Source organism: Mytilus edulis, chromosome 5 (genome assembly GCF_963676685.1).
Source record: "Mytilus edulis chromosome 5, xbMytEdul2.2, whole genome shotgun sequence".
Lineage (NCBI taxonomy): Eukaryota > Metazoa > Mollusca > Bivalvia > Mytilida > Mytilidae > Mytilus > Mytilus edulis.
Genome location: NC_092348.1, coordinates 21,268,720 through 21,288,869, shown reverse-complemented (window position 1 = coordinate 21,288,869; position 20,150 = coordinate 21,268,720). Strand labels below are relative to the sequence as shown.

The window sequence follows — 20,150 nt, the reverse complement described above, 5'->3', positions numbered from 1 at the left end:
ATTATTTATATTTTTATTTTTACACCAGAAATTTTATTTATAAACAAGCGTATGAGTTTAGTTATGACAAGTAAGACAAGAGTTGTATATTTATACATCTGATAGTTCAAAATGGAAAGTTATAAGTTATCGGCCGTGTACACTGAATATTACCTGCAGAAGTGAAACGATGCATGAACTTGCAAGTCCGACAGGAAATCGCTTGAATACCTGGAAGTGTCACCTCACACCCCTTACAATACCTTTGGAAGTAATACCTTAAGCCATGCTGGTGATCAGTTGTGGGAAGATTAGAATTTATTTGAAAAAAGTTTATTACTTTAAAGAATTATGAACAAATTATATTTTCGAAAACAATTTTCACGGAACACTTATTCATGATTTCAACCTTGACTCTTTACTTAATTCCAATATTAACAGTTTAAAAACAACAGACCATGGTAATTTAAAAAAAAATGCAAAAATTTTCCGTATAAAGTTAGTTAGTCGAATAAAACAACAGTACGATTGACAAGATATCGACACGCAATTACGACTACATCCTTATTCTTTCAAAAAGAGATTCCCAGGCAACCTCAGAATATAAAGTTTCAGGTTTTGTAAATATTAGTAGACCTGTTACTATTCTTGCGGCCTCTAATTGCAAATTTTCTAATTTCCAAGGATCCGTGTTGAAGGCTGTTCTTTGACCTATTCAATTTTTAAATAAAATATGTTTAAACTAAACGCAGCCTTGGCTATAAAAAGCCTCAAATGTTGAAGGCTATTCTTTGACCTATTAAATTTTTAATAGTCTTCAAATTTCAACAAAATTCCGCGTAAGGGACCACAACTTGGAAATGGAGATAGGTTTTTATATAAAAAAAAAAAAAGAGAACATAGAGTGTGTAAAGTTTTTGATGGATATATACGAACATTTTTCTCCATTGCCAAATCAACTGTAATATTAGCACTCATACCACTAATTATATTTATATCTATTTTCAGCATAGAATATCTCAGTTTGTTATTGTCGACATTTCTATTACATTTTCTTGATAAAACTTTTTAATACATGTATAAACATTTTAACAAGCTCACCATATTCTAATTTAAGAGTTGGCGCCCATCAAAGCCATGCACACGAAAATATTTATAGGAAGAGAAATAAAACAAAAGCAAAATGATTTGTCCTTTTAATCTCTGAAATTATCAGCAATAATGATTTTTTTTTTAAAGTTTTAGTTACGAATGATATTCTGGGTGTGTCTAAACACTGCTAAGGAGTCCTTAGTGCACTAAGGACTGATAACATGCCACTAAGAACTAGATGGAGAGCTGTTACAGGCAATTTCTTTTCATATTACGGTAGAAATTGATATTTAATGCATAAATTGAAATAAATTAAGGAGATCTTCAACATTATTTAGACACGTGCCTGTTTTTCTTTGATGTGCCGAAAATCCATGAACCGTTTGACACGTGTCAAATTACATATTAATTGATTACACGGGAATCCTTTTGGTAAAGTTGGATACTAATAAATGAATTGTTGTTGAAATTTTATTAACAAAAAAATCTGAATGAAGAAGTATTTTCTCAAGTGTATATTTCTTGTAAATAATAAATTTGTCACCAGAGAAATATATCTAATGTCGGATTTTTATTTGATGTTCATATTAATAAGTGACTGAAATACAAATTTTTATAGATATTTAATTCACATTTATATATATTTTTTTTAAAGTACGTGTTGAAGTTTGGATAACCGGCAGATGCTTGTTGCGTTTTCATTAAATTCATCTTGTTATTGGGCTGTGATAAGCCCGGTAGTACCGAAAAATTAATCTAATATTTCGTAGCGTTCTGTGTCTCTTGAACCAATTTTATTTTTCAGGTGGTCGGACACATTATCTATAATGTGTTTTGTACCCGTATCTCTATTCTGTTTATTTTTTCTTGCAAGCGTGATTTAATGTGGTGACAGGCGACGACGGACATGCGTTTGAACAATAGACTGGTTTGGAGCTGGAACACTTTAGTTTGTTTCTTATGGTGCACTGTTCAAAATTTATTTTCATATATGAAGACATTTTAAGAAATGTATAACTGGACAAAACGAAACCAATAAGATAATGCATTTTTACTACATGCAACACACTAAGTTCATATATGACCCGTTTGAGTAATATATTTCGGGCCTTCAACAGTGAGTAAAGCGCATAGCACATAGTCATTATTTCATAAATTATTTCGTACGATATGTGAAGCAGACAATTTGTTAAAAACAATACAAATCGGATTTCCTTCTGACATACTTGCCACAGGCATTTGTCTCAGAAAAAAATTCCTATATACCTTTTCTGAGACAAGTGCCTGTGATACTTGTTCTTCTTTAAGAAAAGTAGATTTAAAGAAATTATAGTTGAAGATATTTCTGTCGGCTTTTTCTTTTTTTCGCGTGATATATTTAGGTTTAAATATTCTGATTATATTGCATTACAAAAAATAATTATTTACACATCATGTGGTAAAGGCATATTTTCAAGGCATTCATACGAAGCATTCTCTTTCTCTGTCAGAATTATATCTTTAGCTCTAATTTACACATACTGAAAAAAAATCGTGAATACTGTACTAAAAACTATGGAACATTTTTAAAACATTTGTCTCTTTTATATATTTGAAAATGAAACTTAATCTGACTTAAAATCGGGAAATGATTTTTTTTAACTTCTTTTACTTTTAGAAGAATAATAAAATGTCGAAATATACAAACAAATAAGTACCGTATGAAGCCTTTGTAAACAAATATCAAGCTGGTTGAAAACTAGTGGTTTGGATAAACCCCAAGAACGACACATAATTTTCTCTCTCTCAATTCCATCGTATTGTTTTAGTGAAACCATTTGTATATATACACGCATCTTTGTCGAAATTAAAATAAAAACAAAACACAGTGACTTATCAATATATATATTTATTTTGTCTTCATATCTCTTACATAACAAGCTGACCACACTCTAACTTAATTATTAGTCATTTAGTAGGCGCACATCAAAGTCGTGCACCTGTGGCAAATAACTTTGTCGGGAAAGAAGTAAAACAAAAACAAAATTATTTGTTCTGTAATCATTTTTCATAAGAACAACACATTTAATTATAAATATTTAGCATACATTTTTTTAGATACAATTGTTTATTACCTAAAATAAAAAGATTATGATTGTTTAATGAATTGTTTTGTCATTTGGCACGTGTCAAACGGTTCATTGATTTTCGGCATATCAAAGAAAAACGGGCACGTGCCTAAATAATAAAATTTGAAATTTATGCATGAAATATCAATCTCTAACATAATATGTAAAAATAATACACACAACAGCACTCCTTCTAGTCCTTAGTGGCATTGTATAGTCCTTAGTGCACGAAGGAGTCCTTAGCAGTGTTTAGACGTACCGTGATATTCTAGCCTATCGTGTTGATGTGTCTGTTGTCAGAGATGCACATAGACCTAGGTGAACAATACTGTCTTTAGTTACATCTAGTGTTTAGTTCCATAAAATTTCAGTTATTATCAAATTTTGTTGAAGAATTTATTGGTGAAAGTTAATGTAAATGTTCAGTTGCAAATACTACATGCATATTGAGGACACAATAGAAGAAGTATGGTTACTGGCAAATCTATCCAGGCATCTCCACAATAAAAATATCTTCACGGAAGGCAAGCTATACTAAATAAAAAAATCAACACTTATGTACGATTTTCAAAGTTGTTTAAGTAATTGTAGTGTATTGGACATACCCGTTGGACGCATGTTTCTTTCTTGTCATTACTTTCAATGAAAAGCTGGTGGTATTCTTAGCCCCAACACCATGTGTTGTTTTAAAATTCCATCTGATTTTATTCACAGTTTTTGTTCAGATGGTGTCACAGTCATGTCTCAGTACCCAACAAGTCGGTTGAGTACAGGAACCCTGATGAGTTCAAAATGATGAGTCCTCTATGCAGAAAGAAAATTCCGCACAAAGAGGCGGGCCTCTTTTGGTCACTAAACAATAATGAATAATAGTTCAGAGAAATGGTTGCTACACTAAACACTAAAAACTTAAATTGAAAAAAAGCACATGAGATTACCAAAGGATAAAGGTTTCTGCTTTGAGACAGGCGATGGATGTATACTCATGACTTTTGATATCTCAACCGGCCCCTATTCCTTTAGCAAATGAGGAATAAACAACCACAATGCATTAAACAAGAGAAAACTCGATTTAAAAGAAGCCAGAGTCAAATGTAGAAATAGGTAACAGAAGAAACTACGCAAATGGCAATAATAAACATAAAATAACAAACGGACCAGTAGCAGTAACTCAATGCAAGCTCCATGTTTGAAGTACACTTATCGGTAATTTGTGCCATTGGTAGAAAAATTAACAATTCTTAAACAATAATATCTGGGAATATTTGGTCTGCTCCAATAAAATAATATCCTTACCTACTACAAAAACATATAAAACTATTCTCTGTTCTTTGGTTGAGTTCACAAATAGATTTTACTCTAAGATATTTCATTCTTCCATAGGATATTTGTTTCTCCTATAGGATATTTATTTCTCCTATAGGATATTTCTTTCTCCCATAGGATTTTTTTCTCTCTTATGAGTTGCTTTGATATCCCATAGGATTTTTAATCTCCCTTAGGATTTTTAATCTCCCTTAGGATTTATTTATTACCCTTAGGATTTATTTATTACCCTTAGGATTCTTTTTTATCCCACAGGATATTTTTTCTGTTATGAAATCCCTTAGGATATTTATTAATCCTATCGGATATTTTTAATCCCATGGGATTATTTTATTAGACTAATATCCTGTAGGATAAAAAATATCCTATAGGAAATGCTTTTATTTTTCCTAAGGGATTTTTTTAATCCTAAGGGCGAAACTATATCCTATAGGATATTTTTATTCTCCTAAGGGATTATAAATCCCTTAGGATTTAAATATCCTGTAGGATATAAAAAATATCCTATGGGATTATGACTTTATCCTATAGGATTTCTCAAAATCCTGTAGGATTTTTAAAAATCCTATGGGAGAAAAAAATATCCTACAGGATTTTGTCACTATTTTCACTCCAGTTGCCGAACCGGGCGAGCCACACCAATTTTTTTTTTGTATTGTGTTATTTATCCCTAGAGGTACATTATTGCCAAATTTGATGATTCTACGACAAAAAAAAGTGTGGTTCCAATTTGCACTTATGAGAAGTGCAAATTAATCCAAGAACATGTTACAAGTATTTTTTACACTAATACATGTAGCGTGTATACACTTACTGATTTTCTGCCAGCAACGACAAAGGTATCGTGAATCCGGGATTTTGGAGGGGAATCCAAATTGCCCAGGCAGTGGATAGACTATATGAGACCTCAGTGCAAAAAATTCTTTCCGTCTTTTTGAAAAAGCCAAAAAAACTTTTCTCTCATCCCCACAAAAAAAAAATTCCATCAGCATTGACAGTAAAATAAAAGGGGTGTCAATCTGGGCACACTTGGAGGTTGTGCACGATATTGCGACACGCTGGCAAAGATTTGCAGTAAATGGGAAAACTTGAAGAAAGGACATTTTGTATAAATGAATAAACCTAGTTTTACAGCTAGCTGCATATTTCATTTGTATGCAAGTTGCATTAAATCTCATTAAACTGAATAAAACTAAAAGACACAATAGGTAAAAGTCAGTGACAATAAAAGGAATAGAGCAGTCAACATAGTGTAACAATTAGACATAGTATATAGAAATATAAATAACTACGTAAGACAACCAGGGTAATTTAATAGTATAACAGCCCCTGATAACATACAAAGAGAGAAAAAAAAACATACTAGAAAACATATTCAAAAAATCATAACACTATAACTAACTGGTGGGATGTATAAATACCGAGCCGCGTCAAAGAGTATTCATCAAAATAAACATAAAAGAGAAACGGAGGTGAAGGTAAACCGCAAACAGATAATTAAACTCAAAACATTAAAGAGTATGAAACAGCCTTGGTCTGAAGCGAAAAACGTCGATGAGACACACATTAGTTAATAAAAGTTCAAACAATAACCAGGATCGAGTACCACAAACCCCACATACAACTTCCGTTGTGTAAGTATGATGCGATAATAAAAACACATTTGGAGGTGAATGAGCAGTATTATAAACGGCCGTGTAGGTTACAAATAAGGGGTTTTATAATGTAAATTGTCTTTTCATTGTTGAAATTATAAATGTTAAAATTTTGAATCAAAAGTTACCCACATCTGCAAATAAAGTTACGGACGTCTGCTTAGTTTCGATCAAAAAAGTTACGGACGTCTTATGCTTTTTTTTTAAGTTGGCCTTGCGCTTTAGTGAACTCTATATTAATAAACTTATGGTAATTGTTAGTGATTTCTTTATTCAAGAATCCTATAAATATTTACATTCTGCATGAAAAACGTTGCAAAAGGTAGATTTTGTATGCATTAAATATCAACGAGTTCAGAGTCCGCCATCTTGGGCTGTGGGTAACTTAAGCACAGTGACCGTTGGTGTTATTTTATCAAAAAATAAAATAATTTTGTCTGAGGAAACAAATGCCTTCGCTCAAGAACTAGATTTGTTATTTTCAAAAATGAAGTTTGTCGTTTCTTGGCTGTATAAATTGAAGAACGCAATAGGCTTGGTTGTTGATGAGTAATTAATCATCCAGTCATGTATCTTTAAACGGAAGCTTTCTGGTATACATTTTAAATATAATGCCGGACGTTAGTTTTTTTCGTTTGAATTGTTTCACAGTTTTTCATGCATAGGGGACTTTTATTAGAAACTATTAGTACTTGGATTCTGTTATTTGTTGAAGGCCGTGTGTTGACCTATAGCTGTTTTATTCCTGTAAAACTGGACTCACTTAATAATATACGATTTATAAATTCTACCATTCACAAACCTTCTAATGCGTTCCACTGTGGCATTTACTACAGGTTTTCCATCATCCCCTGGCTTTGCCCTCAGCTTATAATCTTCAGGGTTGGCGAAAGCCTAAAAGGAAACGAGCTGATTATAAAAAGAGTATTATGAGCGTCTAGAAGGGGTTTACTGAATAGAAAATAATAATCCAATACTACAGAAATAGTGTCCCCCCAAAAAAATAGGTAAAGAAATAGGGAATAATGGATGCTTAAATATAAATTTAGGATAGAGAATCGGGTTGATAGAAGTTCTTCTTGTTTCCGAATCCCTGTATTTCTATTGTATAATTGTAACTTGTGCAATACGGACAAAATAACATAGTGTTTAAACTTATTTTAAAAATAAGTAGACTTATATAGAATAATGGGCATGGTTGAAGTGAGAAAATGGCTTCAAAAATCTAGAAAAACAGAAATGAGGGATCCCTCATCGGGACACTTAATTGTGATTTATTATTATTCAGATGCGATCGAAAGTCGTAGTTTCTCACCAGCTTCCTCCTTGAAATAACAAACTAGCCCTAGATATAGAAAAAGCATGCTGGAAATCTATCTATACTATTAAACGAGAAGACCTCATTTTTGGTGTCGCTTCTTTTCTTTCCACAACAAATTAATCAACACGCCTCTGTGTCCTTTGGGTACAGTGCATAGTCGCATTTGTCATCCATTCATATGATTATTCAGATTGAGTTATTTTGGGAGAAAAACGAGAAAAAAGGCATCCAGATATTGTCCCGTCATTGGACGAAATTTTAAGTCTGATTAGACTTCCGGTTTGCGTTTTTCTGTATACTGTATTTTAAGAATTCTATCTGCTATCATTTTCAAGTTTACTATCCACGTGGCGGTCACATAGTTTATTAAATAGAGAGGGTCTGTATACTATATCAATGACCACCATGATATCCACGGCGGTCACCTAGTTAATTAAATAGAGAGGGTCTGTATACTACATCAATGACCACCATGGGTCGATTAGTAAACTTAAAATTGAAAGTAAATACACTATATTTATATAGTAATGAATGTTCATAATATACAGATAAGCCCTAAAATTATTCAAGTGAACTTTTGATACCTTTTCTGAAATTCTCCAGTTATTAAATCTTTTACAAAATTCATTGATTACAAACTGAAAAGAAGATGTGGTATGATAGCCATGTTGAGACAACTCTCAACAAGAGACCAAAATGACACATACATTAACAACTATAGGTCAACGTACGACCTTCAACAACGATCAAAGCCCATACCGCATACTCAGCTTTAAAAGGCCCCGAACTAACAAGGTAACACAATCCAAACCAGAAAACTAGCGGCCTTATTCATGTACAAAAAATGAACGAAAAACAAATATGCAACACATAAACAAACGACAACCACTGAATTACAGGCTCCTTACTTAAATGTTCAGAACATACTCAATGTATTATGTTCATATTGAAATTGATAGAAAACCAAAAAATGGGAATTTTGGAAATAAAGGAGGAGGGATATAAAGAAACATTTTCCTGTCGCCAATAACCTATGACTTATGATACTTTTGCTGAAATTCCCCACTAAATGAATTATGTTCATATTGAAATTGATAGAAAACCAAAATTTGGAATTTTGGAAATAAAGGAGGAGGGATAAAAAAAAAAAAAACACATTTTCCTGTCCCCAATAACCTTTGACTTGTGATACTTTTGCTGAATTTTTTTTACATAATTCTTCCAACAACACTTTACATACTTTCACCTACGCTCTGAATGCCCGCGATTTCACGGGTGTGTTCTAGTAACAATAAATCGAACTTTGTATTTTAAGAAGTAAGTTGAAACCTTAAGTTAACGTGCTATTATAGCTCACGCGAACATTCAAAGCAGGACATTCAAACTCAGGTCATGCAGGTCATCCCCCCTCCCTCAACTCTGATCGTACTTTGAACATGCTTGTCAAAGATGCAGCAAAGACTGACTTTACATGTAGTCATTAGTTTGACGGAGATTAAAACACACTAAAACCAGATTCGAAACCTTACTGATTTGGTTTGTTGCTGTGTTTGCCACAAAATTCAATTACTGCCATTTTTTTCTGAAGAACAGATGTGATTTTTCAAAAACTATAATCTAAGTTTCATTGCTTGAATTCATCCTATGAATTAGTAGTACAATTTTATTTTAAAATCTTAAGATAAATTGTCCTTTATCATGTTTATGTACATGATGTATACCGTACTGCAATCTACTACACGTATAGCTTTTTTAAAGCAGTCAACTTAAAAGCCCCTGGAAATGGCTGTTTACCTTTAAGATGTAATAACCTTACACACGGTCACCTACGTACAGCATTGTTAGAGAATTGTAAAATCATTTATTTAAATTTACTAGTGAAGAAAGATTTGTGCATGGTGCGGATTGTGACTATATCAATACATTTTGTTTATATATCTGTCAATATAAAAGTATTTTTCGTTATTCGTGTATACTTATATTGCACATCGGACTGGCAAAATATAACACATTGAAGAAAAATAATTTTTGGTAATATGTATATATTCTTATTTCCTGGTTTATTTTGGTCACGTGTTATTGATAAGTACACCTGTAAATTTTTGAAATCTATTTTTATCTCATCATTTGTACTGATTTGTGCCCTATTGCAAAACATTGTTACTTATATATTTCTTAATCCGATATAATGAATCGATTCATCGAAAACAAACAAAACGCAAGTTCTGATTTAAAAATGCATCTATGATATATTTGTATTGCACATGATATAGCATCCGGTTACAAGTGTATATAAAACATTTAATCTGGGACACCGTACTAAGTAAACAAAATGAAGTATGTAGGTGTATAATCTACTTAATACTTACTCGATTTTTCATTCTATTAATTGATGTCAGCAAACTCATTGCCATTGTTTTACATATTACAATACCAGAATAAAAAGCAAACTGGCCAAACACAGGGTTGTTAAATGTTAATAATTCCGACATTTTCCTTCGTGACTAGACAGAAATAAACTTGACCTTTAACTATCTTTAGATACACAAGTCACCGTTGATTATAAAGAAGGATATTGTGTATGACAAGGCCGACACGCACTTTTCAAGTTTCTCATAAAAATTATAAAGTCAATATACGATATCTTGTATTCTTTATGAAATATATTATTCAATTTGAAGTTAATAAGATATCACATATATATACGTTATAATATTATTTTTTTACCTTTAGTTTTATATTTTATAAGATATTTGTTTAAACTTTAAACATGTTAAACCAAGTGAGATATATTGTACATTATAGTATAAGATAAGATATCATAACTTTTTAAAGATATCTTTTAAACAAAATGATTACTGACATATACCACGGCCGACACTCGGCTAACCGAGAGATTGGTCGGTTAATCTATATTGAGTATGTGGCTATATCGGCGGTGGGTCTGTTAATCAGGTGTTATCGAGGAAATCATTGGAAATTCTGCATGTTTCATTGTATAACTTTTTAAATATATGTTTATCATAAAAATTATTCATGTCTAACAAAACAATTCAATGTACTGAATCCAGTGGTGTAATTATTATTTTTCTAGCTTCGATGTACGATCTATAAAATGAAAAGGCGTGTTACTCATCAATAAATTACTACACATTTTACACACACAAAATGTACACAAAAAGACACGTTGGTTGAATTTACTTGCATGCGATATTTTGAACATCGAACAAAGACAGGCATTATGTTTGTCAACCAAATTGATATCATTGTGTGAAAAATCTACACAAAAATCTGTATTTTGGTGACATAAATCAATCTTTATTTAAAACCTGGTCTGTTAATGGGTCGGATGTATAAAACCCGGTCTGTTAATTGGTCTGTTAAGAGTTATGAATGGCAATAAAAGTATAATTTTATTGCTGTATGGGTGTTATCGGATCAAATGGGTAGGCTCAAGACGAGTGGCTAAAGTATACTGAAACAACACATAAGCAATGAAACATAATATATACGGAAACACTGACATGAACAATGAATTTAGGCCATGAATATTGAAAACTGATATAAAAAAGTGTAATATTAAAGTATTATTATACATCATGTTAAAATGCCATATTTTGATTGCCTACTACGAAGGTGTTAATTTACTCTATCACATGGCTGAGCGGGTGACAATTTTTTGGAATGTCACCCTCTCGGCTAGACTAATCAAAAATCGGCAGTTTAAACGACAATGAATTGAATCTACATCAAGTTATTTTATAGACAATGCTTAAAGTTCTAATTTACTATACAACGAAGCGTGGAACGACTCAAACTTATTTCTTTTACAATTGCTGGAAAAACGTATTTCACTTGTTAATATTTTTACTTTAAAACTTATAAATCATTGTGTGTTATGCTTATTGTTGATATTAAACGCATTCATTCACCATCGATGGGTTTCAACTGGTGATGTACATTTCATCATGTTCATTGTGATGTATATTCTTCGCCAGATATGAGGCCTTTTGAAAGGGGTATTTACCCAAAATTTAAATAAAATAAATAACAATAACAAAATAACAACAATTGAAAATATTTGTTTTCTTGATAGCAGAGCTTTTTTCCCGTTTTGGGCCTAATCCTTGTATCGTTTATATGTCAAGTCAATGCACTACTATTGTCTATTTACTTCACTTCTGATGATTTTTCAAATACCCGTTACGCTGTCAAGTACGTGACTACATAGAAAATACTTTATAATAAAACTCATCTGTTAAAGAAAATGATGATAGGACATTCATTATAATAAATCAAATATCACATAGCTGAGAGGGTGATAGAGCAGATCGGTATCTCGGGACCCAATCTGCTCTATCACCCTCTCAGCTATGTGTTATTTATATCTTATCACATATTTGTTACGGATACGGATAAATTTTTAAGATTTACCTGTTATGTTTCATTAAATTGTTATAATTGAACTTTTCCCCCTTGTCGGAAAATACGCGAAGTACAAACATTACGTTATGGTAACGTTGTTACCATACCGCTTTACTCTGTGACGTTATAGTATATGCATTAGCTATCACGACGATTAAACGTATAGAAAAACACAACGCATGATTTATTAAGATTCTTCAACATTTAATGGTGCCGTGACCAGGATATATATGGATTCAAAGCTGAAGTCAGTTCGTGCTGGACACAAAGGAGCCGTCACGAAGCTACTGGTGAAATTCGACGAGTTAAAGTCAAAAACAGACACAGAAGTTGACGAAGTGAAAGCCCTTGATGATGCCGTCACGCAGAAACAGAAAACATTGATTGACCTGAATAACAGACTTTTGGAACAGACATCGGAGGAAAATCTGGAGCAGGAAATCACCGACTCAGATGAGTATATGTACGAACTTGATTGTAAAATTAGACAAATTCGGAAATTTATTAAGTCCTTTGAAACAAATACTATAATTTCGCATGATACTGGTGGTCCTTCAACGAGCAGACTTAACCCAGACGCATATAATTTCACACCCGAAGCTAGAGTTGATATGAACAGATGTGCAATAGATTCTATGAACCAGCAGTATTCAGTTAACACCCCTGCAGTGCATACCCGTCCGTCAGAGAATGTCATGTTTCAAGTCCCGTCAGAACCGAGATCTTCAAAAACTAATTACCATAGGCTTCCAAAGTTAGACTTACCCTATTTTAATGGAGATATTCTCAGGTGGCAAACATTTTGGAATTGTTTCGAGTCATCTATACACTACAACGACACATTAACGCCAATCCAAAAGTTTAACTATCTTAAAGCCCAGCTTGAGGGAAGCGCCGCGCAAACAGTAGAGGGATTCGCTTTGACTAATGGTAACTACGAAACCGCAGTAAACCTTCTTAGAGATCGGTTCGGACAACCTAGCAAACTCATACATGCTTACATGAAAGCACTCATGAATTTACCCGCACCGACAAATGATGCTTTTAGTTTGAGGTCTTACGGAGACAGATTAGAATCATACGTAAGAGGATTAGAGTCACTTGGTCAAACACCAGAGATGTATGGTTCGCTTTTGGTACCTGTAGTTTTGGACAAGTTACCGATTGACATAAGAAAGAATATTGCACGAGAACACGGGAGAGATAATTTGATATTGAACAATCTACGCAAATCTATAACTAAAGAGATCGACATACTCGAAGCTGGAGAAGGAGTCACAGATTCAGATAGATTGTACGCCACTGCATTTTTCATGGGTACGCAATCACATACATTCAACAAGGGTAATTCCACAGACACACGCAAGAAGGTAAATACACGTACATGTATATTCTGTTCAGGTGAGCACTATCCGACGGAGTGCACTGAAGTAACAGACGCAAACACAAGAAATCAAATTGTAAAACAGAAACAGTTATGCTTTAACTGTTTAGGGTCACACCGAGTGGCCGCATGCCAGTCTACTAAACGATGCAAAAAGTGTAACGGAATGCATCATACTAGCATATGTAAAGATAAAGAGGTCATTCCGGGTACGAAACCGGAGCCTACGATACAACAGTCAGCGATAAATGAAGTGGAAACACCAAACGAGACTAGAGTAATGCATTTATCACAACAAAGTCAGGACATTCTCCTGAAAACAGCAACTGCACCAGTTATATATAACGACCAAGAAGTAGAATGTAACATATTATTTGACGAGGGAGCACAGCGTTCTTTCATAACTCAGAATTTGGCTGATAAACTAGAAATTAAACCAACAGAAATAGTCAGCATTCAACTGTCTGCGTTCGGAGATTTATCTCAGAAAGTTCGTAACTTAGACACTGCAACAATACAACTACCGACCGACACAGGAGAGAAGGTGCGTATTAACACACTCATTGTTCCGGAAATTGCCGTCCCAATTAAGAACAATATTTCCCAGACTACAAGGAGCTTGCCACACTTAAGAGAACTTAAACTTGCACATTCTGTGCAAAGTACAGAACGTTTTGAAATCGACTTACTTATAGGCGCCGACCACTATTGGGACATTATCGAGGACAAAATAATTAGAGGAAACGGACCCACCGCTGTTCAGTCAAAGATCGGATATCTATTATCAGGACCGATCAATAGAAACATCAACCAGCCGTCAACAGTTCTTGTAAACGTCATTACAGACAAGAACACAGCTATTGAAAACGAGAAAGGCTATTCCACAGAAAGGTTGCCTTGGAAACATGACCATCCAGATGATATTCCTTCAGGCATGACCGTTGCCAAAAGAAGACCAGAAAACCCATCGCAATGGCTCGTACAAAGTAGATCGTACATCAACCAATTTGAGGAAACTCTCCAAGGAAGTAACTTGCTACCTAGACCGCCTGAACAAACACACCCTCAACTGTTGGAGTCAACAAGCCACATAGATACAGGACAGGAACTTATAACGCTTAAGAAAATTACCGCTGAGTGAAGTTACCGTGTGTGCCAGAAGAAACATCCACGAATGGACTAAGAAATAAACTTTAATTGTGTTCAGTCAAGGTTAAGGAATTTGATTATTTATTTGAGATGGACATTAATTTTAAATTTATTCATCTATATTTAAGAAATAATTCATGGAAGCCATAGATTTGTTGGAAATTTACACATGGCCTGGGCCGTGATATTCGAATTTTATCCTGAGCGTCAGCGAGGGATAAAATTAACGAATATCACGGCCCAGGCCATGTGTAAATTTACAACAAATCTATGGCTTCCATGAATTATTTCGATTCTAATAGGACAAATACGATCATTAAAAAACTGAAGCGATGATGGGTTTACCGTGTGTGTGGCTGTTCTATTTTACCCACTGTTCGATAAATGTAAAACAAATCTAATAAACCCTGCATGAATGATTTCTTAACTAACCGCTAGAAAAAAATGTGATTACTTTTTTTACTTCTCAGTAAACCCAACATTTGCAATTTTAGATTTGCATTTTTTATCGTAAGCTACCGTCAAATTCACTGTTGACATGTTGTAACCAAGGAGCCGCCATGTTGACTTGCTGAAATCAGTAAATGTGCGAATATTGCAATAGAACAGAAAACAAGCAACACCTACCTCAATACTTTATTTTAATGCAATTGTATCCGAGTTTAGAAGGTAAACGCAATAGAAAAACCTTCAGCTTTGACGTTTTCATTCGTATGACGTCATGTTTTGAGATGACGTTCATGCGCAAAAATCATTACTGGAATTTCGCGGAATTTTAATTTGTTTTGTTTTTGTCCATTTTTCCGTTCTCTAATGTGTAAATTCTTTTTGTTATGCATCAGAATCAGAATAAATGTTCTGTAGGGTTTTATTCAATTGTAATTGTTAACACAGCGAAATCCACAACCGTTTACACATAGGTTACGATATATGTGGATTTACGTGGGAGGCATATTTAAACAGCCATTTGTGTACATCTTGGAGTCTGCGCTAAGTATAGATATATCGAGAATTTTATCACGGTGTTGTTTACAAAGCGAAAGAAGCACGTCATATTAGAATGTGAATTTACATTTTTTAATTTTCGTTACATATTGCACTTTTGTCGGCCCCCAGAATGTCGGAAAATACGCGAAGTACAAACATTACGTTATGGTAACGTTGTTACCATACCGCTTTACTCTGTGACGTTATAGTATATGCATTAGCTATCACGACGATTAAACGTATAGAAAAACACAACGCATGATTTATTAAGATTCTTCAACACCCCTCTTTTCTGCAACACTTAAATATGTGATAAATAGCTTAAAGATTTAACATGTTTTTCCATATTTGCCCTGGTATCACCCCTCGACACATATCGGCCCTCGGCTAAAGCCTCGAGGCTGATATTGGAGTCTCGGGATGATACCAGGGCTAATATAGAAAAGGACATGTTATAATCTATACATATTGATTTCATCCAAGAATGGTCGCCTATATCATGTGGATTCTGTTTAGGTTGTCATGAATGACACTAATTTGTATCTAAATTGGTATTAACCAGTATATAAATCAGAGATAAACGTCGTAATGTAACATCAGTAAGTAAAATATATTGGGATGCTAGAATATATAAAGAATAAAGAAATAATAATGAGTAAGATAAAATAAAATGTAGAGAAAAGTAACAGACAATTTAAAGAATATAGAAATAAACAACACCCCCAACCCGGACCCTCATTGTATACACGAGAATCTGGATGGAAACACAGAATATATTGTAGCGTTGACGTTTTTGTATGGATTCGTGTTTGTCGATGTGTTATTTTGGTAGCGTAAATTACGTGAAATCCATATTCAAATGGCACAAAGAAAACAAACCACAACACAAAGTTTCAATTCAAATCACTATGTAATCTGTTAAATGTATATCAGTTTGACATAATAAAACAGTTGAACAATAATCATAATTCACTAACACAATATTACTCTCAACACTTCTAACTAACAATCTCAAATCTCTCTATTCTCACCCTCTGATCTCTCTCGCATCCCCTTATATACATAATTACAAGCGGTACCCCGACGGTTCCAAAGATGGGGTACCGGGCGCGGTTCTATAGATACCGAGCGGTACCTCAACGGTTCTAAAGATTGTCTACCGGGCGGTACCCTGACAGTTTCAAAGATGGGGTACCGGGCGGTTCTTCAGATACCGGGCGGTGAATTTAAGTAATATAGATACCGTACAAATAAATAAAAATACTGGGCATTGCCCTGTAGAAATGTAGTTTAACCCGAATGTATTAATAAAAAGATATCTTACATAATAATAATTAAACTGGCAAACTAAAATCGCTACAATATAGAATAATAGATAAGGACAGTAGGAAATGATGCATTAATAAAAAAAGATAGAAAAAAATAATAACTGTTTGAGAATAAAGACATGAAACACCCCTGGGTGTTGAAATAGTAACGGATTGCTATGTACTCATATTGGTAATAAATGCTAAAAGTTTACATGCGGACAACTGCAGTTCTCCTCAATGAATGAAAACTTAAGATAACCAAATGTAGCTGCATTCGCTCCTTTCCATTTACTTCTTTAGACTGATTTGTAAACAACAGATGATTCAGTAATAGAAGAAAAGAACCAATCGGATGATGTTGACGATTTAGAGTTTAACGTCCAGTGACAAATATCATGTGCATATGAGAACGACAACACGTTATATGTACCCTGTGTTGTATCCATATATTGAAGTGACACACCCCTTAATAAAATGCAAAGGAAGTCAAAATAAAAATGTTTTTACTAGAAGGATACTGTTGCAGCGTATTGTCATTTTTTTTTACTCAAGAGCATCTCATTCTTAACCTTCTAAAGGGAAAATATAAAGGTAGCACAACTATTGTCGTGGCTAAATAACTCTTAACTGACACAATTTCAATTGTCCAACCCATTAACAGACTTTATTCCCATAAAGTTCACTAAAACGTGGTATTACTCACGTTATATTACAATTATGAAATATTTACTAATTTCAATTTATATTTTAGAACCAAAGTACGATTTTGTGTCCTTTAAATGATATCTGAAATAGTTTTTTTCGCCTTTCATTACAAAAATTGCTATTCGTATAAGCATAAATACTACATACTTGCGCGACGCCTTTTAGTTTTACTGAAAACTGCTTAGACTATGAAATGTTTTTACAGTTGGAAAATGTTCTTTGATATAGGGCCTATATCATTTTGTCAGACACTTTTCTTTTTTTGATTTGATTCTTATAATGTACCTAAAATCTGTATATTAAATAGATTTTAATATTAAAATTGTGCGTTTTACTCTTAACAGACGTATAACCAACCCGATTAACAGACCAACCGCCGATATAGCCGCATACTCAATATAGATTAACCGACCTATCTCTCGGTTAGCCGAGTGTCGGCCGTGTATACATGTGCAAGTAATATATAAAAGGAAGGCAAAAGACACCAAAACGATATTCAAACTCATAAGTCGAAAAATAACTAAAATACTACACGATAAAAAAAATTAAAAAGACAAGATGACATATAGAAAAGACTTAACAACATGAACCCCATCCAAAACTGGGAGGGTATTAGGTCCCCCGGAAGGGTAAACATATCCTGATGCTCATTCAGTACCAATCCAGTGATAAGTCGGTAGGTCAAACGAAGGCATTACAGTAACACAATTGTAATTTGGAACATATCCGTCGTCATCTTTGAAACAGATAATCCATAACGGTCTACCAACTTATGATGGCGTCCGTGCAATTTTCGAAAGAATAATGTCAACCGTACCACTTGGAAATCTTGTTTTAATACGGGAGCTGCCTTGTCAGCAGTAACCCTCTTTCAATGGAGTCATGATCTCTAAATGCAAGCTCTAGAATGTAGGAATACAGGCTACTGACATGGGACAGGCACATGGAAATAGTGGAGCGAAGCTTGTATAAAAGGACACTACACTGCGTGAAGGGAAAAACGTTGTTTAAAATTAAAATTCTCATACTAGAAAATATTTAATGCTTTATGTAAACTAAAATAATAACATAGTAATGACAATATATAGAACAGTTGATGTGTTAAATAGGCCATCGCATACGTCATGTATTTCCTTTAAGCTTATATATCAATCTAATTGTTTCGTTTCGATATACTCCATACTCGTGTTGAGTTTAACGAAATCCCAAATCTATATTTTAATCAGATTGGTTAAAAATTAAAAATATTTTTGTTACATTGAGATAGGAAATATATATTAAGAAAAAAACGATGCCGCACAAATCAAATCAAAGAATTTTTGTAGAAACTCATTAGAGAATATCATCTTGTTTTCATCAGAAAGAATGTGTGATAAGTTGGACTTTAAAGCAGACTCGTAAGAGGTGTACTTTTAGATTTTCATATAACAATATATGTCTAGGAGCTTGGATGACTAATTCATTAAGTCCTGAACGCCTCGTCAATGAACAAATAATAATAAACGTATTAATATCCTATTTAATAACTCTGAGTTATGTGTCTAGAAAACAACCATCCAATAATACAATCCAAATTTGGACTTATAACGGACTTGTGTTTCCTCACGTAATGCTGATATCTTCAAAGTTTGTATATTAAAAATGTTCAATTCTATAAATATTGTAAAATTAAAATGATCCAGCTTTCAGTACAGATACAGCCATGGAACCTGTAACAACTGCACCGACTAAGAAACCAAGTGCTCTTGAGGGCTGTGGCAAAGGTATCAGGTACGCAAACATGTGGAAAATTCTGAAAGCTGCGAAAGTACGGAAATGTAACAAAGCTGTTCCCGGGTTTGGTTTTGTGCAAACGTATAAAAATCCAATCAAGACGAAGGGAATGACGTTCTCAAGGTCATTAAGATGGCATCTGAAAAAGACATAGATTGTATAATGTACTTTTCATTACATATCAGCTTTATATAATAATTGAAAGAGAATTAAAATTCTAAACAGAACTAATTAAGAAATCAAATCAAGATGGAAACATATGTCATACATTATCAAGCGGCGGTTTATGAAGAGCATTAGCGGATACTAAAGTGAAATAGCCTTTTACATGTATAGGAGGCCGATCCGACAGTCAGTCGAACGAACAAACGAACAAATTAACTCCGTTGTCAGATCATCAAAACGCAGGGTTATAATAAAAAATAAAATCAACGGTACCAATTTTGTTGCACCAGATGCGCATTTCGACAAAATATGTCTCTTCAGTGATGCTCGTGGCGAAAATATTTGAAATCCAAAGCTTATATAAAAGATGAAGAGCTATAATCCAAAAGGTCCAAAAAGTATAGTCAAATTCGTGAAAGGAATCAGAGCTTTGCATGAGGGAGATACATTCCTGAATTTATAATAATTTCGAATATTTTGTAACACCAAATTTAAATAACACAAAAAATCCGTATTTTCATGCCAGTACCGAAGTACTGGCTACTGGGCTGGTGATACCCTCGGGGACTAGTTATAAAAGATATTCTTTATTACTACAGAGAACTGTTAATCGGCTTATGTTGGCAACCCGCCCACCAACGACCATGATTAAATGGTACATACAAGATTCATAGCACGGCTTATAATACTCCAAACTCTGAGAGCAACCCCAGGCTTTTCATAGATACAAAAATCACAAAAAAACATAGTGTTTGTCCGAAATTATATTCC

At 33.6% G+C, this 20,150-nt stretch overlaps 1 protein-coding gene across 1 annotated transcript in view; it reads right to left on the bottom strand.

Moving 5' to 3' along the window:
• LOC139524989 (uncharacterized) overlaps positions 1-20,150 on the bottom strand; it is a 36,818-nt gene that overhangs the window by 13,794 nt on the left and 2,874 nt on the right. The window contains exons 3-5 of the mRNA XM_071320160.1: positions 19,113-19,353; positions 9,851-9,985; positions 6,963-7,054 (exon numbers count right to left, since the gene is read on the bottom strand). Of these exons, the coding sequence (XP_071176261.1) occupies positions 6,963-7,054; positions 9,851-9,985; positions 19,113-19,353 (468 nt within the window). The remainder of the gene's footprint in view (positions 1-6,962; positions 7,055-9,850; positions 9,986-19,112; positions 19,354-20,150) is intronic.